We start from the raw sequence: 27,276 nt of genomic DNA, 5'->3' as shown, positions 1-27,276 counted from the left end.
TTTAAGGCCGAACGCGTTCGCATAGTCTATTCACAAAAGTAACGAGAATGGTGGGATAGGTTTGGGCGTGGTGAATCGCGTCATGTATCTAGCGTTTCCTAGCGACAAAAAACTCAACTTTATCAACAGACCGACACCGAAGTAGAACTTCTTCCTTGTATCAGTATCTTTTTTTTTCGGGGTGTACAGGATTCTATCACCAGACTCCGCATATTAGCATCCCGAAGAATAGCTAAGAGTTTGCTAATGAAGTTACACTTCATATTGCTATCAAGCTCACATCAAATTCATGAACAAAACCAATAACAAATGATAATCACTTAAATCTAATGGAAGTGCCACACAACATGTTGAGGACTAAGGGCAAACAAAATGAAACCACGATTTTTACTACTCTATTTAATCAGAACAATAGGGGATCTAGATGGTTTTACAAAAATTATTTTGGCCACAGAATCATAGCCGTCACACTCTATCTGGATAATCGTTACATGTTGAGCCAATATTACCTTGCTTTATATGAAGCCACAAAATACCTTTGTTGGCATAACGCAGACCATATAGTATAACACTAGCGTAATGAAAATATCCGAAATTATACATGTCTACTTAAGCAGGTAGCTTTAGGTCTCCTATCATCAATACCATGGATGACACGTACGTTTGTATCAATCTGAATTACATATTTTAATTTCAGACATAATAACTCGCGTAAGCCATAACATTGGAAACAAGAGTACAGGATAACTTTCTGCTCTCCTAATTGCAAAAAGATATTCTTGATATTAAAAAAAAAATTTTTTTACTTAAGTATGTATGAACAATGATATTCATCGACAAGTTAAAAGTATATACAACTGTTATAGGCCTACATACTGTACAGTACTTTATGTACTATATGGCTCTGAGTCCTCTTACCAGCCTCTGGCGCCATCGTAGGAGTAATAGAAGATTTGGCAACATCTTATGCAATGAATTTCATTCGATTTTCCTGTCTCTCTCGTCTGCTGCCGTCCAAATAAAGTAACCGGTCGATAAACGAGGATTGTTGCTGAAAACATTTAGTAACTTTTAGCAATTTGTATAGACATGTTTTTTCCACTTTGTCGAAACTTTTCTCGATCGCTTCGTGGTCATCCGGAGGAACTGTTAGAATTTAGTAATCTTAGTAGGTATCGCCACCTCAGTTCCGTTCCATTTCATCGCCTAACGCTTCTTGAAAACTACAAACGAAGACCACTGCTGTTGTCAGTTTCATATACTTTCAACAACCCAGGATATTCCTGCAAACTAAGAAGATCCTTCACTCAACAGAATTTTCAGTCAGATGCAAAGGCAGATGGTGCTAAAAAAGGCTCCAGCAAAGTTAAGTTGTTGATTGTGGGATTTGGCCTAGGAGCTCTAATTGGCCTTGGGTATGTCTATAACAAAAATGTGAGAAACAAGTTAGTTCCTATTGCAAATTTAGACTCAGACAATAGCCTCTTGTTCTCTGAACCTCCACCCATAGATTTCATTGCCAAGACGGTAACGTTGAAAAAATAAAAATGTTAACAAAACCATTACCCTGTAAACAGTAGTTTGTTTTCTTTTCAGGTTATAGGCTCTAGAGATACCAAGAATTTGCAGCTAACATTGTTTCAATATGAACCGTAAGAAAAAAGTTTATTTCCACTTTTCACTGTAAATTCATCTTGTCTCAATATTAGATGCCCTTTCTGCAAGAAAGTGCGGGCCTTCCTGGATTATACCGGTCTATCTTACGATGTTGTTGAAGTAAATCCAGTTACAAAAAAACAACTTAGCTGGTCTGCATATAAAAAAGTACCAATTGTTATAGTTAAAGGAGAAGAAGGCTACCAGGTAAAAGTCCCTAAAAGTTGCCTTTACAGTGCTACCATGTTCACTATCTTTCCTTTAGCAACTCAATGACAGCAGTATGATCATATCATCTTTAGCCTCCTATTTGGAAGATGACCTACAAGACCTTCAGAAAATTGTCAAATACTATCCTCAAGTTGACTTTCAAGACGCTGACGGAAAAAAAGGTTCAGAAATAATGAATCGGTACTTCTTGATGTTTGGTGAAAAGGAACCGGCTGGACGCAGCAAGGAGAGCATTGTGTAAGAAAATCCCATTTGTTCAGTTACTTCAAACAGTCTTGCGCTTAAGTAACCTTTAGACTTTTCCGCCAAAAGTTTTCCGTGTTTTATAGTTACATTCTTGTTTCAGGGAAGAACGTCGTTGGCGTAAATGGAGCGATGATGTCCTGATGCACACGTAAGTATGATGCACCACTGTTCATTAAAAAAAAAGCCGACGTGCAATAATTTTCGTTAATAGGCTATCGCCGAATATCTATCGAACTTGGGAAGAAGCCTTAGAAGCATTCAATATGTTTTCTAAAGTAATAAAAAACGAATGACAATTTTTGATTTGGAAAGCTGACCATAGAGATTTATACTTTTAACATTTATGAACTTGTCATGCAGAACGGTGACTGGGAGCACATTTTTTCACCGTGGGAGAGGCAAATGGTGATATACGTGGGTGCTGCCGTTATGTATGTCATCGGCAAGCGCCTGAAAAAGCGCCATAATTTAATGGATGATGCCCGCCAATCCTTGTACAATGAAGTCAACTATTTTTTGACAGCTGTCAATGCAAAAGGTACTCCCTTTCTTGGTGGGGATGAGCCAAACCTTGCAGATCTAGCAGTCTACGGATGTATCAGCAGCATTGATGGTATTTTTTTTTTCAAATTACGATTTCTATCGTAGTATTTATAATGCTTACGATTCCCTTTCATTTTTATACTTTTCTTGAATTAATGTTAAATATCGTAACTAGGAACACGCACATTTGATGACCTCATGCTGAATACCAAACTATCAACTTGGTAGATAATATTTTTCTTGTTCCAGTTCTTGTAATTTTATTATTTCCTTAACACTTGGATTTTAAAAAATGCCTCTTCTTCTTTTAATAGGTATGAAGCAATTTTCCGTATTATAGATAGTCGCCGAGGGAAAATGTCATTGTCGAAGTTGGCAAATCACTGAGAACAACCTTTCTGTGTAGCCTTTTAGCAAATATATTCACCGTTGTACAAAGAAGACATACTTTCAGCATAACCGGAATGACAAACGCAGTCGTACGGAGAATATATGTATCAGCGTGCGAAATGAAACATTTGCAATTTTCTTCTCATGAAAAAAAAGAGAAAAAAAGTAAACTATTTTTTTTTTTTTCTTGGTCGGAGAGAAGACCTTCACTGATCAATATTTCAAGGTTTGACATCACAGTAAGCACACACGATATCAGTCACACATAATGAAATCATACTCTCAGTTGTACATTCAATTATTTTCTATGACGTTTCCATTTTTCAAATACTTAAACAGGCACTAGGGAGGCCTAAGGGAAGGTGACATGTCAGCATATTCTCCAGCCGTTTATTACATAATGAACGGCAGAGCTTTTCTCGCATGGACGCTATTTCTCGAAGGCAAATGAACAGAAATCTGTTGACAGGACACTACGGCACGAAAGTCAGCAATTATTGGCTAGATGTACCACTTCCACTTGAGCAACCCATTAGAATCCCAAGTTGTTCAACGCCTCAAATCCGGCAAATGAATAAAAAGCCTTATTTTTTTTTTATTTAACTTTATGAGGGGGAGGGAGATTTTGCAGTATAAAAAATAGAAAACTTAAAAGCAACGTAGGGATAGTTGGCCATTTCTGGCAGCATAATCTAAAAAAACAAACAAAAAAAAAATAGAAAGAAGAAAACTTCGATGCCAAAATTCCCTTATGTACAACAAATTTGAAAAAAAAAAAAAATGAATGACACTGCATAGATACAATCGAATTAGAGAACGCAGTTGCTGTTTTGGCCGTAAAGGACTTTGAGCTCTCGGAATATCGCCGATCGGATGATGGCGGATTGTTTCTTGGCCATGGCATCTCTTAGTGGCTCTCGACGGGGAATTTTGACACCGGGTCGATGCACTAGGAAGGCGTTGTCCAATATCATGAAGTCGTAGTCCAGCACACACAGCGCATAACCCTTTAACGGTTCAAAAAAAGGGCAGTAGCATATTAACAACACGAGAAGTTCACATAGAGGCAATTTTGATAAGGAAAAAGAAAAAGGCAATATACCTGCGTCATTTTGTCGCTTTTGCCTTCCCACGTGAGTCGCTCGTCATAGAGCGGATCGTCTTGTGTGCCGATGTAGATGGGCTCCCATCGTTGGTAAGGCTTGTGCCGCTTGGCAATGTGGAAGACGTGGAGGCCATCTGTGACGTTGGCTACTAGCCATTCTTTCGATTTCGGAACGGAGTGGCAATACGAACAGACTTTCTGGTGGAACGGAACCGCTAGACCGGCCTTAAGTTTCCCAACCTATATTTTTTTTTTTTTTTTTCGAATCGAATTTCAAAGTCACATAGGTTTAGTGCGGTTCAGGAACTGGGTTAGCCAATGTTCGGCCCTCGCCATCGCAATTATTTACTAATCTTTGCCGTGATAATAAAAAGAGTTTCTAGAAATGGAACATTGCGTGAATGCGGTCAATCGAAATTTCCACTGCCTTAATATTTCGAACCCCAAATCCAATTAAAAGCTTATTTGTGATTGAACTTGAACTCTTTTAGAATGGAGCGAAAATGCAGGAAGTGTAGACAATTACCAGTTCCGTCTTTGACGACGGCACGGTCTGATTGCTGTACACTTCGAAGATGGGCAAGACGAACACTTTGGGTCGTCCTAGGTGAAGAACCGACTCGTTGCGACGCAACATGTCGAAGAAGAGTCGTACCATGTCAAGGCTCGGGTACAATTCCGCGTCTGATGCCAAGATGTAATGCGTCGGAGCGTTTTGCCGGGCAACGTTGCGTAGCAGGTTCACGGGGTACGTCAAATTCATCGTCTACTTTACATGGAAAATTTTTATGAAAAACAAAAAAAAAAAAAAGAAAAAATCTAAATCAACACTCGTTCGTCTATGTCACGGTATTTGTTTAACGCAACATGCCTGTCTGCTTATTCTGAAAACAATATTACAACAATGCATTTCACGGTTTCGAAAGAGTAATGAAAAAACAAAGGGAATGACACAACCGGTTTAACACGCAAACAGCGCGAAGAGGCTGAAACTCCAAAGTACTACTGAAAACAGAATTTGAAGTAATAAAAAAAAAAAAAAATAAATATAAAAAAAAATAAATAACACAAAAATTCATGGGAACATCAACAAAAGATTTTTTTTTTTTTCTTTCTTTCTTGGTTTCCTGGCCCTTACGAGATCCGAAATGTTTACCTGTTTGAAGGTTTTCTGCGGAGGAGTCGACCAAGGGGCTGGCTGGTCACAGTCGACGATCGGCAGCCCATCCGTGTCCACTTCCACATTGTTTGATTCAGCAGCAGTTGTTTCTTTCGCTTGGTTTGACTGCCGGGAATCTGAGCGCTTGACACGCAGAACAGCTTGTCCATTGGATGACCGAGCCTGTTAAAAATAGACGAGACAGAAATATGAAATTCTAAAAATTATTTTCGAAAAAAGAAAAACGAGACAAACAAAAAAAAACAAACAAAAAAACTAACGCCCCAAATATTTGTTGAATCTCGAATTCCCGCCAATCCAATATGCCACTTTGCTATCTCAGCGGTTTGACGGAGTGCAATAAAAAGCGTATTGAAGAAATCGGCACGGCTAGCCGAATGGAGCAAAGGAAAAATGGCTTCTGGTTTGATCCACATTCACATATCGCGAATGGGATGGACCACATGTGCTCACCCATAAAATCGATCGAACGTTGGGCAATGATCGGTCGTAGAGTCTCCTGTTTGGCCTACTGCGCGCCAAGGCGCAATGGAGTGAACAACTATCAAAAAGTACTGCAAACGAGCTATTCTCGGGAAATGGTTTCCAAAATAATAGCCTAGAGATGCGAGTTGCAATGCCGATACCCGGAGTCGATCGCGGTGGGCGTCCCCTTTGCTCACGTTTCAGGCGTGATGAAACACTATCCCGTCAGATTTTCACACGACTCTATGTGCATTTTGAAACTAGATTTTTTTTTTTTTTCCACCCACTTGCGTAACAGACCGGCATTCGCCTGAACAAGTTCTCTCGGTACAGTTTCCCCAATGGATTCCTACGGTTTCAGTCTGACCGCCCCACATCTTTCGACGTAATCTTGAGTGGCTGCAGGCTATCAACGAACTAAGTGTTTTTTGTGTTTGGTTTTTTTTTTGTTTTGTTTTGGTTTTCGGTTATCGAGTCCTTAACGCTGTTCGCTCTCATCGGCGAGTGGTGTAACCAGTTGAGTTCGTGCGAATCAACGTGTGTGAAGTGTGATAGGAAGACTCGATTCTTAATCACCTACACTGTCGCACATGTGTTCCCTTCCTATAACGAACAAGCGTAAAAACTTAAAACAAAAACTTCCAATACACGACCGGAATGCACGGTCTCAGAAAGTTCCAAAACATTTCAATATACGTAAAAATATTTTTCCTTGTAAATCGGCAGTTTACAGTAACTTGCGCTACCCCGTTAAGTCAAAACTCGTAGGAAAAATCACAAACGCACTGCGTAAGCTTAACAGGCCAAAATCTAAACGATACGTTGGGTATTTCGATTGGTATTTCATATTTTTAAAGATGTGCTAGCGCACGGTTTACAATGAAGTGTACCCGCTAAAGGCCGTTATGCATCGGCTCCACAAAGGAACGAAAACATACACTTTGTAGCATCTGATATCGTTCCATAACATTGTTTAACAGGCCATTTAAAAAAATTCATCATTAAAGAACACGAAAAAGTTTCATTGGGGAAAAAAAAAATTCATTCCCTATCCCGATGGCTTTGAGCATTTAAAAAACCTCCGCAAAGTATTTGGTCGAAACGGATAAGAATTTTGCTGAAAGAAATCTATGCATAAATTTCTATTGGCGTTCCCCTGACTCGCATTTTTTATTAACAAAAGTTACGAATAAAAACGTGAAAAAAAAAAAAAAGAAAAGACCCAAAACTATGAAAAAAATGATATATCGATATCGCCTGCATCCCAACCGATACCACAAACAAAAGCCGTGATTAAATAAACGGACGTAATGAATGAACGGTTACCATGACGACTCGTTTGTTGTCGTGCACGTCGGGCGTAGCAGTGGAGACACCAGCCATGGGTACGGTGAGTAGCGGTGGCCGTGTGGTCGGAGGTCCTTGTTGCGAGTGGAGTTTGCGCAAGACGCCCGGGAAATGGCGCTCGTCCAACACGAGATGGAAAGAGACCCTTTGTCGGATATCTGGGCCCGTACACTGGCGCAAATAGGCCATGCTACGGATCGCCGATTCGTAGTCGCTTCCCGGAGTGTAAACGGCGACGGACAGTGGACCGTCCCAGCGTCTGGCCAGCGGCACGATGTTGTCCAAGAAGGTGATGTCGCCGTGCGTCGTGTACGTGATGGATTCATTGCAGCGGTACGGCTTCTCAGCTGGAACGTAGTGGTTCAAAATCCAGTAAGATCCGCGCTGCGAGTAGCTAAAGTGCCTTTCGCGATCCTGGCAATCGATACCAAGATCGGAGGGACGCGGAGGGTCGGTCGTCTCGGCCAATGTGCTACCGGCCTGAAGTTGTTGCTGGTCACCGGTCGTAGTCGAACTGGGCTCAGTTTCCACCTCCAAAGTGGAGAACTGAGACGGCGAGGAAGATAAAAGTATGTTGGTAGAGGCAGGTGCGTCTCGGACGGCCGTTTCCGTTTCTGCGTTGTTGTTGTTATTGTTGTTGTTATTGTTGTTGTTGTTGTAGACAATTTGGACACCGGACGGCAGATTGACATTGTCTGAATAAACAGTGCTTATTCCTCCTGCGCCACTGCCTCCTCCCGCACCATTGCCGCCACCGGTGCCACTGTTTTGAGCGGCCTGTAAGGCAACGTAAGTCAAGACACAGAAATTGAGGAAGAGCGATGCTCGTATGAGCATCCGCCGGTGGAAAATCATGACGCTCGGCTTGAAGTACGAGAGCATGATGGCCATGGTGTTAGCGGTACAAAAGAGAGGCGATGACGATGGCACTCTTTCAACTGTCACGGTGATTCACAATATCTCAAGATCCTGGAAAAAAAAAAAAAAAAAAAAAAAAAAAATCAAAAAAAAAATACCGGAATTAAATTCATGTTTCCTTTTAAATTAATTAATTAATATTTTTTTTTTTCGCTGTTGTGTGGATTGGGTGTGGTAAGAATAGCCCACCGAGCCAATCGAAGAAGTAAGTGGTGTAGCATAAGAGAAAGAAACCGCTGTCTATTGAATGGATTGACGAGAAATTCAAACGTGCACACGTTTGAGCATTACGCACTACGTCACCGGCTTTGTTCAGATGGCGAGTCAGCTTGTAACTAATGCACTATTGATCAATTGCCGGTGGGGAAGCGGTCACTGCACACGTTGGGGCTTGGTTAGGTGAATACAAAGAATCTTGCCCAATGTAGCACGGGCCATGTCAAATGACTTGACAAATGCTAATCGTAGTTACTTGTTTTCACATTTCCATTTGACAACTGATTGCGGGCGTATTGCATCCGCAGGATATGTTGGCAACACTTCGGTAAAAAATGTGCCCGTTAGCGAACTGAAATCGAACGCGTGATTTTAAGCGCCAATTGGCCAATACTGTTCATCGTTTTAGCTTTTAAACGTTTCGAAAGTGAACAAACATAGCAATGGTATTTTTGATCATTGACCGCGCAAACTAACGAACAAACATCACGCACCAATAGGTAACACGTTGCAGACGGACGTAAAAACAATATTTCCACAAATGAATACAGCAAAGTTTTGTGTATAGCATCAACGAGCACAGGTGGAAAGAATTTTGGTCGTTGTGTGGCCTTTCAGTTCGTTTAACAGAGAGAAAGTCACATACTACTGAACTGGTCGATGGAAAAAACAAACAAAACAAACAAAATCCTACCGTGCACACCTTTTGTGTACTGTAGTACAGCCGGTTGTTGCTCTGGCACCGCAGCTATACAGAGTACGATCGTAACTAATGCAGTATTGATCAGTTTCGAATAACAAAAACAAAAAACAAAAAACAAAAAAAAAGAACGATCACTGCACACGTTAGGTTTGGTTAGACGAGAACCAACGATCTCTCGCCCAAGGTAGCTTTGCAACAAAGCCACAGAGTTGAAGGCGATTCGCTAGACGAGATCTCAAAACAGAAACGAGCAGGGCGACATGACCGGTCCGTGCCGTGTCGTGAACTAAATAATTCGATACACGAATTGGGAAAAAAGGAGGGAGAAACGGGGCAGGGAGGTATCGTCGGGAAAGGCGGCCATGGAACGTTGGAAGTCAAATGACAATCACTCATCGCGTTGCATTCCTGTCGTTTCGTCGCAAGTTGGGACCACTTCATTTTTAAACACCGAACGCATTAGCATAAGCCAAACATTTACATTGAGGTTGAATACTAATCCATACTTTGATCCGAAATTAGGGTAAAACTAACGAGCCACCCCTCCCCCCCTTTTTCCCCACACACGCATGTAAAAGTTGCATATAAAGTGGAGTGTGGGGGTACAGTATATTGGGAGGGGCGAGCCACGAAGTGATCGAGAATCTACGCAGGCGTCGGCCCATTGGCTAAGAATAGTACGTACCACGTACCACGTTCGAAGTCGTGAACGATGTCGAAACGAGATTATATTGTATATCAAACACATCAGCTGCTATTTGCCTATATGGCCCTGTTTTTCAAGCTGCAACGAGAAAGGCCGACGTCTGATTCATTTAGAAACGCGGCGTCATTAAAAAGAACACTTTCTACATCAGCTTTTTTCGCTGCTTGATGGAGTAAGGCAAAAAAAACAACAAAAAGACACACGTGAACGAAAAAAAACAAAAAAAAAAAACTGAACAGGAACAACAATATTAAATTATGTTCCACTAGTTCCAGTGGCAAGACGTTAGTGAAGAGTAGGAAGTGAAAGCCAACAATGCGATGTTGTTATCGCGGAACATCAGCCATCTGGACAGTCTGTCGAGCTATAAAAGAAAAAAAAAGAAAGAAAGAAGAAAAGAGAAAAATAAAAAGACACAACAGCGATTCACCAGGTTTGTTATTTTTTTTTTTTTTTTTTTTTTTTTCGAGGGGAGAGCATCCTGTTTCGTTGAGGCGAAATCTCCTCAACCTCAACCTACTTTTGGGGAAATTCCGAGGAGGAAAGCAGGGCGAATAGCAAAAAGTAGGGAAATGAACGTCAACCATATTTGCATCGTTCCCTGTCCAATTACCTTATCTTAATACAGCGGGGAGGAAAAAAAAAAAAAAAATGTCGGCACCAAGAAAAAACATATCAAATCTATTTCTTTCTTCTTTTTTTTTTTTTTTTTTTGGGGGGGGGGGGGGGGGGTTTGTTTATGATGGCACTACTGAAACATAGCCACACGTCCTTTGCCGGATTTCTCACTTTTTTGGCTTCTCATTGCCTCGATAAAAACAAACGTATACACGCAGCACTCATTTTTTTTTTTGTTTGTTTGTTAATTGCCATCAAAAAATAACTTTCACTAGAGCAGCCGACTGCGTCCCCTGTAGCACTGAAGTCCGAAAAAAAAAAAACTATGACGGAGCCGCAACGCTCACGCCAAACAACACCCTCAATCTACACAAGGGCCGGGTCTTTACGATATAAGAAACAAAAACATCAAAACGGAAAGCTGCTGGCTGCATAAAGCGAAAGGATCTATATGCCACTATTCTTACGGGAGCCGAAAGTTTAGCATTGGCAAATTTTGCGAGTTCAATTCACCGGCGATGACAGCGTGATTTGTAGCTTTTGTTGAGATACAACAATCGCATTGCCCAGATGCCAAACAAAAAAAAAAAATGAGGGCGAAAGAAGATGAAAATAATAGATGTAAGTAAAAAGAAAACAAGAGCCAGAGCTCTGCTTTCTCTTCTCTTGGCCACTAGTGTAACACACACACACACACAAAAAAAAACCCAACACGTCTGGGCGTGTGCACAAGTCTATGGAGAGCCAACAGCAGTAGGAGGAAGAAGAAGAAGAAGAAGAAGAAGAAGAAAAAAAGAGAGACTCGCACTTTCTATTCTTTCTTCTCTGTTGACTTGTTTGTGGAGGTAAACGGAAGAACAACTTGGGAAAGGCTACAGTCCCTTCAACGGTCAAAAAATACCAAGAGCGCATTGCAACTATAACCGATTTCCATGTAGGCATGTAGGGCTATACCTCCACGTTGGAACGATGAGAAATACATAATAATAATAATAAACTATATTTAAAAAAAAAAAAAAAAAAAGCCAGACGACGTTGTGTGCGTAAATGACTCGAACGGAATGCAAACAAGAGGCCATCCTGAGCCGAGCGTCTTTAGCAACTCACCGCTGTTTCCGGTGTTGCAGCTCGAGCCGCACACCGCTCTGCCCTGTACGGTGGTTGGTGGCTAGCAGGCGAGAAACATTGTTAGGCTTCAAGGTTACGTCTGTACGTCGGCAACACCACGTTATGATTCACGATGGCATTCTTCTGAAGGTTGTTGGCTCTTTGTACCGCATCGTACCTGGATTTTTTTTGTTTTTTTTTTTTCTCTCTCGCCATATTCTCCACCCACAACCTTTTTTTTTCTTTTCTTTTCTTCACTCTTTTCTTTTTGTTTCGTTTCCTATTGGCCCTTTTTTAGTTCTTCCTTTCTCACCCGAGGCCGTTCTTTTTCTTCTTCTTCTTTTCCGACGACACGCACATCATCGTGCGAATCAACCGTGTTCTTTCACATCACGCCGACAAACAAGGAGCTAAAAAAAAAAAAAAAAAAAATTAAGCCTTGACTAGTGGAGGTTGAAGCCCATCACACGTCTCGGCGAGTGCAAGTTTTTTGGGACGGTGTCATAACTTGAGCGACGCAGACTAACCCCCCACATTTTAACCATGGCTTTTTCCTACCAACGGCGCTTCACCGTTTGTTTTTCTTTTCTTTCCCATGCAGTTCGTCCTCTCGGCAATGCCGCGACGCGCCCCAACGGCAGAAGAACGAGCCAATGCGACACATTTCGCATTTCAGTTACAAAGGAAACGAAAAACAAAATAAAAACAAAAAAAAAATAAATGGACGGTAGAAACGAAACCAGCCCAAAATAAATTCCCCTTGAACGTCAACCTTCCGACAAACCCACACACATAAAAAAAAAAAAAAAAAAAATTAAATTAAATAGAAAAATGTCTTTTAATGGCAAACTGGAAATAATAAATCACGAGCAAAAAAAAAAAAAAAAAAAAAAAAAAATGCAAGTGTCAACCTTGTAGCTGCGTCAATGAATTTTCACGTCTTTGAGAAACACCAATTTTTGTCAAACTGTTTTTTTATTGTTTTTTTTTTTGTTGTTGTTGTTGTTTTGTAAACTGTCGCCGTCTTTTCTCGGAGTGGCCTTCTTCTTTAATAGTCTTTTTAGTTAGTCTTTTGGTGGAGAATCGCGACTGCTCTGTCCGAATGTAAAGTGCAGCCGAGCGTCGCCACCGTGTAACCGCTTTGGCGACCGCACGAAATCCTCCTTCGCCGTTACGCTAACCGGCAGCGTACAAAAAGGAAGAGAGAAGAAACACAGTGCGGGCCAATAAGCCTGGCCATTATTATTATTATTTTTTTTTTTGCCGGGGATTTTGTCTTTTTTTTTTTTTTTATTGGATACCATGATTCGCTGTGTACTATTTGGACGACAAACAAAAAGGAGGCGAAGAGAATAAGACAATAGAAATGAAACGATACTCTACTGACTATGAAACGCAAGTGGGTCACCAGTACGAATGTCTATCGATACCAAACAGCTTGTGTATCTGTGTACAACGAAAATTAGCGGTACAGCCAATCATCATCTCCAACCGTACAATACACATGCCAATAGGCATTGCTCTTTTTGCTTTTTTTTTTTTTTTTTTTCAACGCTGCCAACTCCGTAGAGGCTGCCTACTTCTATTCAGCGAAGCGCTGAAATATTCAAATGGGGGACGGCTTGACCTTCTTGGCTCTGGAAAGGGGGTCATCCACTGGGCTTTCTCTGCCATTGAGGGGAAAGCACGGGGCTCGCGATCTACTATGGACCCACGAGAACGAACGTGTACTCTCTCAAAGCCAAAAATGAACATGAGCGTAGGCTCTACTATACAGAGGTAGAGAGAGACGAGCAACGGTCGGCCCAGACCGTCTACCTGGATGTGAGTGAATTATGACTCTCGTTCTTTCAAGCGCCCTCGGGGCACGTAGGGAGGGAACCAACAACTAAGAAGTCGATTCATGACGTTGTGCTACAAGTATGAAAGCAAGATAGCAAGAATTTTTTGCGTCAGCCATTTCTTTTTGTGTGCTCTTAAAAAGGGAAGCAAAGAAAAGGACGTTTCTGCATATAACGTCTCATTTACGCCCTGTTGAACGAAGTGACGTTGTCGGTCAGTGATTGGCTCCAAAGAACTGGCAGACCACTGAACGAATGAAAACGGAGTTAGCCTTGAAAAAAAAAAAAAAATGACAAAGAGAGAATTTAAAAAAAAAAAAACAAAAAAAAACTGTTTTTCCAGTGGCGATGAGGAGAACAACCGACTGGAAAGAACGGACCGCAAAAGGAAATTAAAAATGATGAGAGGCAACATCAGAAAAAAAAAAGGGAAAAATAACGAAAAGAAGAAAAGAGTTCCCTCTCGAAAAAGACAGAGGGAGAGAGAGAGAGAGAGAGAGAGAGAGATCCACTAAACGAGAGAAAACAAATTCAAAGACAAGAACGAGAAATGAAAATAAAAAAATGCTGGCCGTTTTCTTTTTTCTCGGAGAGGAACCCTGAGCAGCCCCCATTTTCTATAAGACAAGCATGGGTGTTACCGAGACTGGGAGAGAAAGTGGTTGCTAAGGTCTACAAACGCCAGACCGTACCTTTCTAGCCTTGTCCTGCAGCTAAGAAATCGTCATTCAGCTTGAAGAACGACATTTTCTTACTTCTATTCAAGCCGACAGGAAGCTTATCTTCTTAATGGGGACAACACAAAAAGACTAGAAGTTAAGTGACATTCTCCGCCATTAAGCAAAAAAATAAATAAATAAATAATAATAAAAGTAATAAAAGAAATTATAATAATAATTATAATAAAAATTAAAAACTGTGAAGTAAACGGAATGCCAATACACGACGCAGCCCCGTCTTCCAACGGCATGGCCAAAGATCAAATACTTAAGACCGCTCGTTTGCAACAAAAGTTATTTTTTTCACCTGCGTTTGAACCTTGGTTCGATGACGAACTTAATCATGTTTCTATTCTTTATAAGGACCTTCAAAGCAGATAATAGTCTCCTTCCGCGTTTTCCTTTGTCAGCAACGGGGTTCCCAAGTAGCATGGTAGGATGGCCATGCAACTTGTTAGTCAGCTCCCCAATTCTATTTTCCATCCTCATCTCACAAAAGGCTCTTCAATTTGAAAATTAAAAAAAAAGAAGAAGAAGAAGAAAAAAAAAAAAAAAAAAAAAAAAAAATTATCCTTGTCTGTAGGTTACGTAGTCAAGTTCACGAATGGCAACGACCTTTTTGGTATCCTCATTCATTTTTTGTTTTCATCCTTCGAAAGGTACAAAAGTAAATGGTGAGTCGTAAAAATAAAAGAAGTTTCTACTGCATGAAGTTCCAGATTAATCGAAGTGCGTGATCCGGCCGTGCCATTGCCTCTTCTAGACCTTGACATTTTTCAATTCAAGAAGGTAAAAAAAAAAAAAAAAAAAAAGGACGAAAAAAAAAAAAAAAAAAAAGATTCAAGAGATAAAACGACATGAAAAGAACCCTCACGGCGGGATGCATTTCGGCACCGTGCCTCCGGGCCAAGCAAATGCGCTTTTGTCCGGAGTGCATCGCACAGAAATAAAACTTCACCTCCCTTCTTACTTCTTTTTCATACTATACATTATTTATTTATTTATTTTTTTTTTTCTTATAATTTTTCCTGACTTCGTCTGCACATTTTTTTTTTTTTTTTGAAAGTCCTTCCTTTTTCTTTTGGTCTCTGAAAAACTGTAATCCAATGCCCCTCCAGGGCGCTAATAAAAGAAAAATTGTTACCCTTCACTGTATTTCCGCGCAACCGAGGAGCTTAAAGTGGTTGATCGAATGCGCCAGCCGATGGACTCGGACGAGCAGAACTAACTATTTACATGGCTGCCTTTATTGGTGTAACTTTTGGCTATCTGAATTTACGATAGACCTGTCATACAGCTTTAGGATTTCTTTACAAATTATACACGCATATATATATATATATATGTGTGTGTGTGTGTGTGTGTGTGTTTTGTTTTCTTTCTGAAATTAAAGTCAGCAACCCCGTGTTTGTCTGGAACGGATTTACGCGTAAAATTCAAGACCAAGGTCGACTTAGTTCATTAGCTTTTTTTTATTTGAAAAACGTGCGTTCGTGATCTGGTCGTACCGGCTAAACTGCGTCCGTCGCCTCTTCCCAACGGCCAGCACCAACAACTTAAAAATGGCGGTGCCGCTCAACAAAAATCGATTTTTGTATTGCTTTGCTTTAGTTTATTTTTTATTATTATTATTATTATTTTTTTTTTATTTTTTTATAGCTGCACAGCCAGTTCAGCAGTTTGGCGAGCTGCTAACTTCCGGCGCAAAAAAAAATATCGGTCGAAATATTATGGTGCAATAAAGACGGGTAGAATCGGTGTGAGACTCACGAGAAACTTGGTCAACACGCAAAGTTAATGTTTTCAGGTTATTTTAGGGACTTTTTTTTTTTTTTTTTACTTTATAACTCAACAGCTAAAGCAGGACAAATTGAATGACCTTTCGATCCGCATGTCTTTTACAATGTACTGCTAAACGAAAATTTAAAAGAAAAAAAAAATTTACTATTGCCATCAGTGTCCCATTACTTGAACGAAAAAGAAAGAAAAAAAAAAACCTTCAAGTTTCCGAAAGGATGATGTAACAGGAAACGAACATCATCATTTTGTTCACACGATATTTTTTTTTTTTTTTTTTCTGTAGGCAAACGAAATCGTGACCGACCAGCAACTCACTTTCGGATCCCGTTTCCAAGGTTAGAATACTTGTCTAATTCGACAAATGCCCCTGAAACATTCGGAAGTAGAAAGGCCTTAGCCGTTTTTTTTGAGGACTACGTCGCACGTTTGCCTATATCCATCGTCCTTCAAGGTAGGACAACTGTTTTTGGCCGTTCCACTTGGGAAAAGTCCCCTTGCATCCACCATTGCACTACGTAATTGCATCAGCTTGTTGCTCAATGGCTCGGACATTCTCCATCTTCGTCCCTATTTGTTTGTTTGTTTTTTTCGTACGGAAAACGCATCAAAATCAAGTCACGATATACCGAAAGGAAAGGAATATCGCTAAATCAACAAGTGACGAAAACGTGGCTCAATGTCGCAACACGTTGCATCGCTCGGGCTAGTCAAACTACACAAAGAGGCTGTCCATCTCGTACGGTTAGTAATAGTACGACACGGTTCATCGGAAAGGTTCCAGTGTAAGTTGCATGGTGCAATAGTCTGGCGACTTCATACCTTCTTGATTGCTCCTTGGGCAAGAAGAACCGTAGTCACAGAAAATAAAAAGAAATGAAATAAAAATAAAATAAAATAAAATAAACAAAAAAAACAAAAAACAAGACAAAACAAAGCAAAATCGTGCTTGAAAAGAGTAGACAAAAAGCCAGTAGAATGTGTTTTTTTTTTCTACTTAAAAAATGGCGCCTGCTGACTTCCGAGTTCAGCTATTTGAAACACCAAAAAAAAAAAAAAAAGAACTGTTAAAAACAGCAGGCATTACCCTCTTTGGAATGTTTACCGCACGGCCAGTATCTCCGTCTAGTAAATGAGAAAATTCCTCATACACAAGACCCGGATCCACCAAGAACGCGTAAGAACTCTAATGAATTTAGCTAGTTAAAGCGCATCTTACACGAGGAAGTTGACAAGTAAGAAGATAGAAACTCTTTTGCCTTAATATGTCCGTATACGGTAGTGAGTTGAGCAGGGTACAAAAGTCGTTCCGGTTGGCAAAGCAAACGGAAAACATCTCCCGGGTATTGGGAACAAATCGAAAATAACAGGTACAAATAAAAAAAAAAAACCTGCATTGGTTCTGCACCGTTTCACGTCTTTTCTATTTTATGCTTTCGAGAAACTGACAAACAACTTGTCAGAGCTATCGCTACAGTCACATGTCATCCGCCCCAATGAAACGAACTCTTTGTTGTAAAAACTGGATTTTCCGGCAGGTAGCTAAGCTGATGGCCAACTGAAACCTTGATTGTCGTCAGCTTTTTTTTTTTTTTTTTTTTCTTTTTTTTTCAAGTACTTTCGCCTCTCACAGAGTTTAAAGACCCAACATGGTTGAGGGGTGCGGGGTTACTTGATTGAAAATCACGTGATAGAAGAGAGTTTTCGACTGACGTAAAAAATGGCTGATGGTGACTTCTTGGCGCAAGCTCGCCAACAGATACGACTACGATTAGTGGTAAAAACAGGTTGCTTCCGGAGCTGACCGTTGGACAATTATACTATTATTATTACTACTCAGTTTTTCTTTTGTATGTGTGTGTGTGTGTGTGTGTGTCTTCTAGTGAAACAATTACGGTGGAATTAGATATTGGATTGTCATTCACTGGAAAAACCAAACAGGTATGGAAATATAATCAAATGCGTTTTCGATTTCAGCTAACGGAGACGTCTATTTTTTTTTTTTTTTTTTAAGGGAAGTATAGCTACGCTGATTAGGTATCATCAATAAAACAAATCAATGTTCCGCGCATAATTGTGCTTACATTCGGGGCTGGTTTCGAATTTTTTTTTCATTAAAGTTGATCGATTTTTTATTTTACGTTAGATCTTCTGCGTATAATTTCGAAAATCAACCTTTACACGTTGAGTTGCATTTATTAAGCAGTCTAGCGCGGAAAAATGGCACACGACGTCGAGCCAGCATTCAATTCACAAAAAATTAAATCAACATTTCCCTTGTTAGCAAACTAGAACCTCATGCGAATTTCAAGGTTTTTCTTGGCTGATTTGTAGCCTCAGAAGGAAGCCAAAAGTATAGGTTTCCTGTTCGCGTTATATTGCTTACATTGAGGCAACGCACGAATTTAGATGGCACTAGCTAGCGAGCCTTTATGTTTTTTTTTTGTTTTTTTTTGTTTTCCTTACGTCTGTGGCCGTCTGCTAGATTAAAAATAAGTTCCATGCCAAGCTCCGTTTCATTTCCACACGAAAACACGGCTAGATATTTACGTATGAACAAGAGTTTAAAGAAGAAGAAGAAGAAAAACAAAAAAAAAAAAAAAAAAATAAAGTTGAACATTTTGGACTTTCGTCCGCCAAAAGCCAACGTACCTTTGTAGACAGGCACATCCAGACACAGCATTACCGACAAATGACGCCACAGGATAAATCGTTTGTATCGGTTCGATGACTATGAAGTAATGTCAAACATTCGAAGAGAACGCCACGGCAAATGGTACCAAGTTCCCGACGAAAAAAAAAAAAAACAAACACCGAAGAAAAGGGACGAGCGTGCTAGCAATACAAGCCGAAGGCTCAATCTCGACCGAGGTGCAGCCCAAAGTTGGTGAGAAACGAAATGTTGGGGAAAAAAGGAGCGAAAACCGCAGAGAGAAAATTGTACGTCTGCTCACTAGCAGGCCAACTCGACGACTGAGCTCTTGCAAGCTGGGGCAACCTCTTAGGGTTCTCTCGCCACGACTAAAAGAGAGGCACCGGCGAAAACCCGCAACATGTAGGCCACAACACGTCGAACACGAAGTCAAGGTGAAACTATAAATGAGCTCACTGTCGCTGCACTCAAACTGCCTTCACTTGACGGACTGCTGATTTTCAAGTCAACTTTTAAGACGACTCCCTTCGTTTGTTTAGAATTGGTCAATTTTCGGCAGGGCAGGCGGCGGTTTTGTTTCTTTTCACATTTCGCATAAGCTAGGCGACATAACATCGACGCAATTAGGGGAGTTGCTAAACTCGGCTAAAATTATTGCCCAAACAATCCCAACTGGACGTTCTAGTTTGCGTTATACTTACTTTCGCGATTTCTATAGCTGGGAGGCAGATTGCCAATTTATGCTCACTCTATATTGAAAACAGGCAGGCCTTGCTGAAACCTTAACCAGGCCTTGTTTTAAATCCTTATTGAAACAAGGTCGTTACTTAATAAAGGAATGCGTTAGAACTTTGCCTACCAAACGGAATAACAACAAGATCCACGAAGAGCGGACCACAATTAGCTGAAATTTAAACCTTCAAAATTCTCACTGCGTTAGTGAATGAGTTACAATAATTTTTGGTTTCTAATTGTCAAGTAGACAAACTTAAATCAAGGAAATACCCCGTATCCCTCTACTTATGTAACGGCGCCATTCCTGGTCATCATCAATTCTGAACAGTTTTAAGCTTATCTGGGATGAGTACGTCGTGCAGACATATTTCTGAATAAAAACAAGCAGCAACAATTTTTCAAGTAAGTTGAATTATAAGATTAATAGCTGTGTTCTTCTTCCATTCGGAATCAGTTAAATGACGACCGGGCTGTAAAAAGCTTTCGCAGATTCCGATAGCAGCTACTGTAACGGAAAGTGGTGAGCTCTTATCTAGACGTAAATGAGTTTCCGCTAAAGCCATATTGAGGAACTGGTTGAAAGGCTTCGTCTTTTTTTTTTTTTTTTTTTTTTTTTTTTTTTTTTTTTGTTTCGAAATTTGACTTTTTGAATTATTTGGGTTTTCTAGTTTTCTGTTTTTCTTTTTCTCCCTCGCCCTTGCCCTCCCCCCCCTCCCCCCCTCCCCCGTTGTTTTCTGCTCAAGAAAATGACATTCTGCGGCGGGATACCTCCAGGAAGCCCAGGGCTCAGTCCTCGTTAATTCGCATATAAACAAGGTTACTTTACCACATGGCGATCCTGACATGTATTCTATTTTTTGAATAAAAAAAAAAAATGAATACAAAATTAATATCAATAATAAATAATAATAATAAAAAAACTGCAAAGTCCTACCGGTTTACTCATAACTGAGGCAGACAGCGCACAACCGTACGAGTTAGCTAACATTCCATTTTCCAGCCTTTGTGATTTCATGCTGGGTCGATGGGTTTTCCCGGTTTCGCTTTTTCTCTTCACTGCATAGGATCGCGTGTTGGTGAGTTGGCAAACTTCCATCTAAGAAAAGCATATCGTTGGCAAATGAAATCACTTCCAACCTTGAATCGTGATGCAACAACGAACCGATGTCGCCAGTGTGACTATAGGTATTTGTTTTACTTTCGCAACACCATCAGTGTGCATCAAAGCGTCAGTCAAATTGCAATAATTAGGAAGCAAACGTGAATTTTTCCTAAACCATGAGAAACCATGCCTACAAACAAAACGTCTACCTTGTTACAGGTTTAATGCTCAAGGTCGTGTGCACGACTTTGGTCCGTCATGCCGCTTATCGCGTGAAAAGGCGTTGACATATCAAAGCTATCCATATACGTAAAAGTGGTAACAGAAATGATACTTCTGGCTGTTGCATTTATTTTAGCAAAGCTTCTGAATTTTGTTTTTCGCTCTTGACCTCTTCAGTCTACGTGCATGCAAGATGCATTTTGCGGTTTCAATCACGATCTCTTATTGCCACCGTACAAGGAATCTTGGACCCAAAGCGAAGACAATACGGAGTTTCATGTATATTAATAGAAACCTACACACTAATTTAGGAAAGCGAATGACATTGTACGCTGTTATTCTTTTTACTTAATTTTTCCTTTCTTTTTTTTTTTTCGATATTGTTAACATAACGAATCAAGCATACACAAAGCAAGACTCTCTTTTCATTTTCATCGAACTAATGCGTTGATCAAATATAGACAAAGCTGATCAGATTCTAATTTTCCGAAAAAGTTAAGTTCTGGTTTTTGTTTTACTTTTTGCTTTGCTATGTCATAAAGGAAACCGCTTGAGCTCGCTTACGATGAGCTTGCTACTTCTTCATCGAGCGTTTCGCTATTTGTTCATGAAGTCAGCGAGAAACCTTGTCACATTTGAATGCGAGACCTTGAACGGCTACCACGTACAATTACATTTTTAAAGTAGGGAAAGTTGGATTTTTTTTTTCTTGTTTTCGAGACGGCTTTGCCTCGGAACTTCCAAGCCACCCACTCACAACCATTAGTATTCAAATTTTTGTACACACACATACATATTTTTCTTTTTACCTGGGTTACACGTGCAAAGGACTGAAGCAAATATACCAGTATCGTTTTTGTGTATTTTCTGCCAGTTTCCAGTGTGCACTGACAATACAACATCCATAAACATTAGTCCAAACCAAGGCAACATTAACCAAAAGCGTAAATTCCAGCGATTTGAACAAATAACGCAGCCTACTCGAGACAAAACAAACGATGCAGAAAAAAAAGTCTCCAATAAAAAAAAAAAAATTTATTTTGAAGTTTTTGACCACGTAGCATAAAATACAACTAGATTATGGAATACGAGACGCGAATACCTGTGCAACATTTTTGTATATAATACCACAAGTGTCAGTAGTGCAGTGTATGGCAATTCCGCACGACTGACTTTGAGTTGTGTTGCTACACGAAATAGGAGCGGAAAACGCTTTTTAAAAAGTATTTTGCTGATGTATAATGAATAGTTCTTCTTAAAGCATCCTTAATCAAGTTGCGCATCTTAATCTTTCCTCAGTTCGCCGCACTGATTCAGTTCGTGTAAAAATATTTTGTTCTTGTTTGACCATGACATTACAAAAAGGAAGTGGTATCTACCATGTCGAAAGAAACGTAGCGCATTGAAGGCTAAAATTATACTTGAATATGAAAAACTTGCTCAGTTCAGCCTCTTGGGCATTTTTAACATTAACTTTTAGAGTTCAAAGTCTTTTTACTCACCTAATCATTAAGAATTTTGAAGATCAGTGCAGCTCCCACTTCTTTTAAAAGTGAAGCAAAAACGAAAAAAGCGAATGCCTTAAAAGGGCAGCTCATGAGTCGCCTGCCCGGCGGAAAACAAGGAAAAGCCAATTTTTCTTAACTGCAGGGTCGGCTGTGTAGGCTGCGTATATTTTTAAAAGAATAAGGAACTAAGGAGAAACAGCCGTTTCTTATAGCTAAAATTTAACGGTGTTTCGACATAATAGGTGAAGACAACAGAGACTGTTCGAGGTCTAACTGTCCAGCAGAAAAAAAAACAATGAGTTTTGCTTTGAGGGTATAGTTGACGTACGATGCAATAATATCCAGCATGCTGCCTGATATGTAAGTGACTGGTCCATCGGCGAACTAAAAAACACAAAAATAAAGAATGCAAAGTTGAAGTGCCCAACAATGTATACCACTTCCAACGGCGACAACACACTTCAAGCATTCTAATCCGAAAACAAACGAGATGACAATGAGCTGTGGAAAGCCATCTCAGCTTTGGAATAATTGTCTAATTAAGTATATTAAAGAAACCAGACAATATAGCGTTGCTAAAGAACATTTTAATGACGTTTCATACAAAACTTAGAGTTTCTTTTTTTTTAAGTACGTTTGGATCAGCCAAAAAAGAAAAGCTTTATTCAAGTGTAACGTATACGAGACAAATACTCGTCCACCGAAAACTTTGCTCGGAAGAAATGACGCTCATCGAGTCAATGACCCTTCCGGGATTTCTGTGCTTGAATACCCGCTGCGCTCTTCGCCCAGCAAGTTACGGCCTTCACGCTCACACACACATAATATGGCTATTTTGGTTACTTTGGCTTGGATGCTTGGTGATGTCGAAACCACATTGCAGGGTCGCGTCCTTCAACTTTATGAGCATTCTTCTTATTTCCTTTTCGAACGAATTCGTCTACTTTTATCCCCGTCCTGAAAACATTGCTTTGAAATTTGCTTCCCTTAAAGCAGAGCGAAAGGCTAGCCATCGCTTTTTCAGGACCATTTCGCAATCACTGTGTTATGAGTAGCAACCCGTAACTAATTCGCTAATATTACATGAGTATTACTTATATTAAATGACTATTGTCAGTCCAAGTCGGATTTCGAGAAATTCTGATAGATGATGGCTTTCAGCAGACTGCAGAGGAAATACAAAGCAGCACGAGTTGAAATTATTACATGTTAAGATTTGTTCATAATTTATTTCTTTAACCACAATTTTGATGCTTCCTCAAAGTAACATTTAGGGCTGAGTATATTTCTTGCTCACGGCCTTCGTTGGAATTTCTTTGACCTTTGAAGGTAAAATAGCGGATAGTCTAGAATACACGAACAAAAATGTGGCAATATTGTGTAAGTGGAAGGACGTTCAAGCACAACGGATTTCAACCTTGCCGTCAGCGCTATGTATAATTTCTCGTAGAATAATCACACGAGCTTCTTTTGAATTTTGTTATAAATTCCGCATAAAATGATATTTGCTGACGTAAAGCAGTTTTTTTTTGCATTTGTAAAAGTACTATTATTTATTATTTAAAAATGTCATTGAACTTTGTTCACGATCACGTTATCGTGTATGTTCATGTTCAGGTTATAGTGAATAACAAATGCGATTGGAGACGGACGCCGTCTGAGAAAGCACTTTAAAGATTGAAGCTCTTGTACGCTCCAATGGTACCATGACATCAATCCTCGGTAATTAGGCGATCAACAGACGAAAAACAAAAACAGTGGCAACCATAGTATGCTCCTGTTTATTTTCTGACAATTTCGTACCAAACTGCATAAGATTCGAGAATCTCTTTGGAGGTTTGTAAAGAAATGTACAAAATTTAAAGATAAATTACTAGAATTGAATATGCTTACAATACAAAAAAATTTTTGTAAATGTAAATTGCAAAAATAAGAAACTTCTCCAAAGCTGTGTAGTAGGGTGATGCGGGACTTTTGGTCAAGCTGCAAGCTTAAAACCTGGATTCTGATACCTGGGTTCAGGTAAAATAACCCGATTATACCTCGACGTGTTAAAAAAATACAGCCCGCTACTCGAACGGCACGCACCGAAAGTCAAAAGAAAACGCCACTTAGCAAACAACCGACCCGATCAACGCGGAGCCGCGTCCTAAAATAGTAAATTTCAAAATCAGCCTTAAGAACACGCACAGTAGAATTTTGCATTTTTAAATAATTTAACAGTAAATTGATCTAATCAGAGATAAAGGATATACGCTTAAGAGCAAAGGGACATAAAAGCCAAAAAACAAAAACAAAACAACATTTTTGAGGTTTGAGAAAAGCAGAAGCGTAAAACAAACTGACAAATTTTTGGAGTTTATTGCCGAATTAATTAATATTAATCATTGGTTAATTTTTAGACTATTACTTGTTCTAGCAGGATTTAAAAAAATTGGTGAAATCTCACTCCCGGGATTACAAAAAAGGGAGGGAAATGTGCAAAAAACGCATCCTCCAGTCGTAGGATGGCGCTGATGTATAGAAAAAATGCGATATTCTGCTCTAGTTTTTATATATGGAGTTACTCATCCCCCCTTCTTCTCAGTTGGTGTTCGTGAGATGCACCAATGTATAGATCTCATACGATAAAAAGAAAATAGACAGAATGAAGAAGTCTACCTAGTCTGGAACACGAGAATTAAACAATATTTGCAGCCAAAAATTATGAATCCTTCTTCAAGAAGTGAAATGTGAAATGGGATTAAGGACAAAAGAAATTTTTAACAACTACTCACTAATTGCCTAACAACAGAATAGTGCTTACAGTTTTGCGTATGGCGAGATGTTTAGGTTAATTGAAACGTACAGTACTTCATTTTTTCCTAACAAACACGAAATTCGAGAACCACCAAATCAAATACATAGAGCGGAGAAGATAAGTCTACAAAATAGTTATAAGTGGTTTTCCATTGGAAATGTTTTAGAATACACTATTTCTTTAATTGCTGCTGATAACAACTTCTTACCTTTTCACATTAGTCACAAACATGGATGTGAACTTATCATGAATCCGAGACAACTACTTGACTATAAACATTTCTAGTGAGTAATAAGCCAGAAGCAGAAGGACGTACCACGCGATGAGTGTAGGGAAAATACCGAAACCCTTTTAACTTAGGTGAGATGACACAAGAACTCACACATTAAAGTTTAATGACATATTTACGCTTCTCAGATGTAGTTACCGATAACGGCAACGGTGCCTAAGTTCTGACTGTGCGTGAACTCTTAACCACTATTTATATGGTTAGTCTTGCCTTTTTTAAACAGAGATGCCAGATTGGGGTTACAGGTTGCATCAAAATCCGTAACAATCAAGAAATTTCGTGGAACACACGTTAGGAACTTCCTCATTCCCTCGGCAGCGGCGATTTCCTGTGTAGTTAACTGGGCCTCAATGTGAAGTTCATGCACCTTCTTCGTCCAGGCTTGCAAATTCTCTATGTGAGCTGCAATCACCTCATTACTGCACTTAATTGCTCAAAGCGTCATGTGTGTGTTCAATGTATCCGCTAGTTACTAGGTGAGTATTCCTGGGGATGGTGACTGGAAATAACGTCCTAAATGCATTATGGCAGGGCGACCATCGCTGTGTTCGGTTATATTCCTCATGCTCGTTATCCACTTTCGACAGCAGTTTTCCGTATTCTCTTGCTCGTCCTCCTGGGCCAGAGTCCGTAGCATCAGTATGTTTATAGGGGATGGTTCTGTGGGGGTGGGGCGCCGGGTCCATTCGTTCACTATATTCTATTGATGATTTTTGAATGATTTTTAACACAAGGAAATCTCAGTTTGCATCGCCAACTTAAATGTATACAATTTGGTATGGAACGTGTTTCACATGAATTTGACAGCTCATACAACGATCAAAATTACGGATAAAATCTCATCTGCCATCAACTCCCCTCCCGTTGTGGTAATCAGGATGAAACCAACAGATCTCCATTTTTTTGCAATTTTTGCTCCTAGTTTGTAAGCATTGCACATCTCGGGACTTCAAGGCAGGTAAATGGGCATCTGTGTTTTTGTCCTATGAGTTGATAATACAGGTCTCCTATTAACACAAAACTCAACAGGAGGCACCCACCTTTTTGCCAGACCGTCGTAACTGTTTCATGGAGCTCAGAAACAGAAGCCATTGCATTCTTAAAAGGTAAAAAAATGAGTTTGATGTCACCTACCGTTTTTCTTCCATCCTCCTGGATTCATCCTCCGTGCTATTTCTACTATTGAATCCCAAAATGTCTCACTGCCCCTTGTCAATTCCACGTTGGGAGACCAACCCTCTCAATTTGTTGGATAACATACCAGAGTAAGTTAACATTTTTCTCCTCCGAGTGTTCATAATTATTTACTTTGTGGATAATGTGTTCAGGGTATATCCATCGTAGCCATCGTAGCCATAACGAGTATATTTCATCGCAGCCATCGTGGTTGTCATTAATCAGTTTGGGTGGGTACGAAACACTACAATAAGATTATTTGATTGGTTTTACTATGAAAACAAATAACTCTAGATTACGCAGGTTGTATCCATGTTTTACAGGTACTTGGCAATTTTACACAAATTATAATAACATCAATAGTAATAAAATTTTCTCTATTAGTATTGTATGTGGCCTCTTTGGCATCAATGACTGCCCGGCATCACCTACGCATACTATATATATGTGTAGACAGTGTCTCAGTTGCAATTGAATGCCACGCATTGCTTAACACATAGAACAAATTGGCCGCTGATGTTCGAGGAATTTTTTTAAATCATGGAATCTGGCGGTTCCCAGACCTGCTCGATTGGATTAAAATCTGGGCTTTGCGGTGGCCAGACCACCCATTGTAGGAAACCTGAATGGAAATAGTTAAACCAAAATTAATAATTACCTAATTACTTTATCCAGACATGGTTTATGTATAAATTTTGTAGTTATAAAATGGAGACCTCGAGTAACAACACCCGTGCAGTTTTATACCTCGATCTTGCTTTCTTTGTAAATATCCCCTGCGTAGTTTTGAAGTGTGTTTCGGTTCGTTGTCTTCCTAGAACACGAAACCTTTTCCTATTAAGGAAAGCCCTATTGAAATAGCCTCGTGGATAAGGATATTATGGTAGGCCATTTTGTCCATAATGCCGTCAATGCTTTTTAAGACTGATACACCATTTGCGCATATTCCGCATCAAACCAAAATAGAGCCACCACCGTGTTTGACGGTAGGTATAATTCAGTG

At 39.8% G+C, this 27,276-nt stretch overlaps 2 protein-coding genes across 2 annotated transcripts; one reads left to right on the top strand and one right to left on the bottom strand.

Moving 5' to 3' along the window:
• Positions 1-999: 999 nt before the first annotated feature.
• On the top strand, positions 1,000-3,191 carry LOC130689145 (prostaglandin E synthase 2-like). Its single transcript, XM_057512170.2, has 9 exons — positions 1,000-1,527; positions 1,597-1,652; positions 1,710-1,863; positions 1,922-2,124; positions 2,234-2,281; positions 2,345-2,408; positions 2,494-2,746; positions 2,852-2,900; positions 2,991-3,191. Exons 1-9 carry the CDS (start codon positions 1,090-1,092, stop codon positions 3,061-3,063), a joined length of 1,338 nt encoding a protein of 445 aa, XP_057368153.1. The 5' UTR covers positions 1,000-1,089; the 3' UTR covers positions 3,064-3,191.
• LOC130689139 (uncharacterized) lies at positions 3,072-18,774 on the bottom strand. Its single transcript, XM_057512163.2, has 6 exons — positions 18,441-18,774; positions 7,143-8,132; positions 5,328-5,513; positions 4,698-4,937; positions 4,169-4,411; positions 3,072-4,073 (listed from the first exon to the last, which is right to left on the bottom strand). Exons 2-6 carry the CDS (start codon positions 8,052-8,054, stop codon positions 3,876-3,878), a joined length of 1,779 nt encoding a protein of 592 aa, XP_057368146.1. The 5' UTR covers positions 8,055-8,132; positions 18,441-18,774; the 3' UTR covers positions 3,072-3,875.
• Positions 18,775-27,276: the final 8,502 nt, after the last annotated feature.

This window comes from Daphnia carinata, chromosome 9, assembly GCF_022539665.2.
Source record: "Daphnia carinata strain CSIRO-1 chromosome 9, CSIRO_AGI_Dcar_HiC_V3, whole genome shotgun sequence".
NCBI classification, from domain to species: domain Eukaryota; kingdom Metazoa; phylum Arthropoda; class Branchiopoda; order Diplostraca; family Daphniidae; genus Daphnia; species Daphnia carinata.
The sequence above is the reverse complement of the archived record's forward strand: the minus strand, read 5'-3'. Positions and strand labels throughout refer to the sequence as shown.

Coding starts and splice junctions, on each gene's coding strand:
- LOC130689145 (XM_057512170.2), top strand. CDS start 1,090: ATGTTTTTTCCACTTTGTCGAAACTTTTCTCGATCGCTTCGTGGTCAT. Junction 2,282..2,344: donor GATGATGTCCTGATGCACAC/GTAAGTATGATG, acceptor TTTCGTTAATAG/GCTATCGCCGAATATCTATC. Junction 2,747..2,851: donor ATGTATCAGCAGCATTGATG/GTATTTTTTTTT, acceptor TATCGTAACTAG/GAACACGCACATTTGATGAC.
- LOC130689139 (XM_057512163.2), bottom strand. CDS start 8,054: ATGGCCATCATGCTCTCGTACTTCAAGCCGAGCGTCATGATTTTCCAC. Junction 5,514..7,142: donor ACAACAAACGAGTCGTCATG/GTAACCGTTCAT, acceptor TATTTTTAACAG/GCTCGGTCATCCAATGGACA. Junction 4,074..4,168: donor AAAGCGACAAAATGACGCAG/GTATATTGCCTT, acceptor GAACCGTTAAAG/GGTTATGCGCTGTGTGTGCT.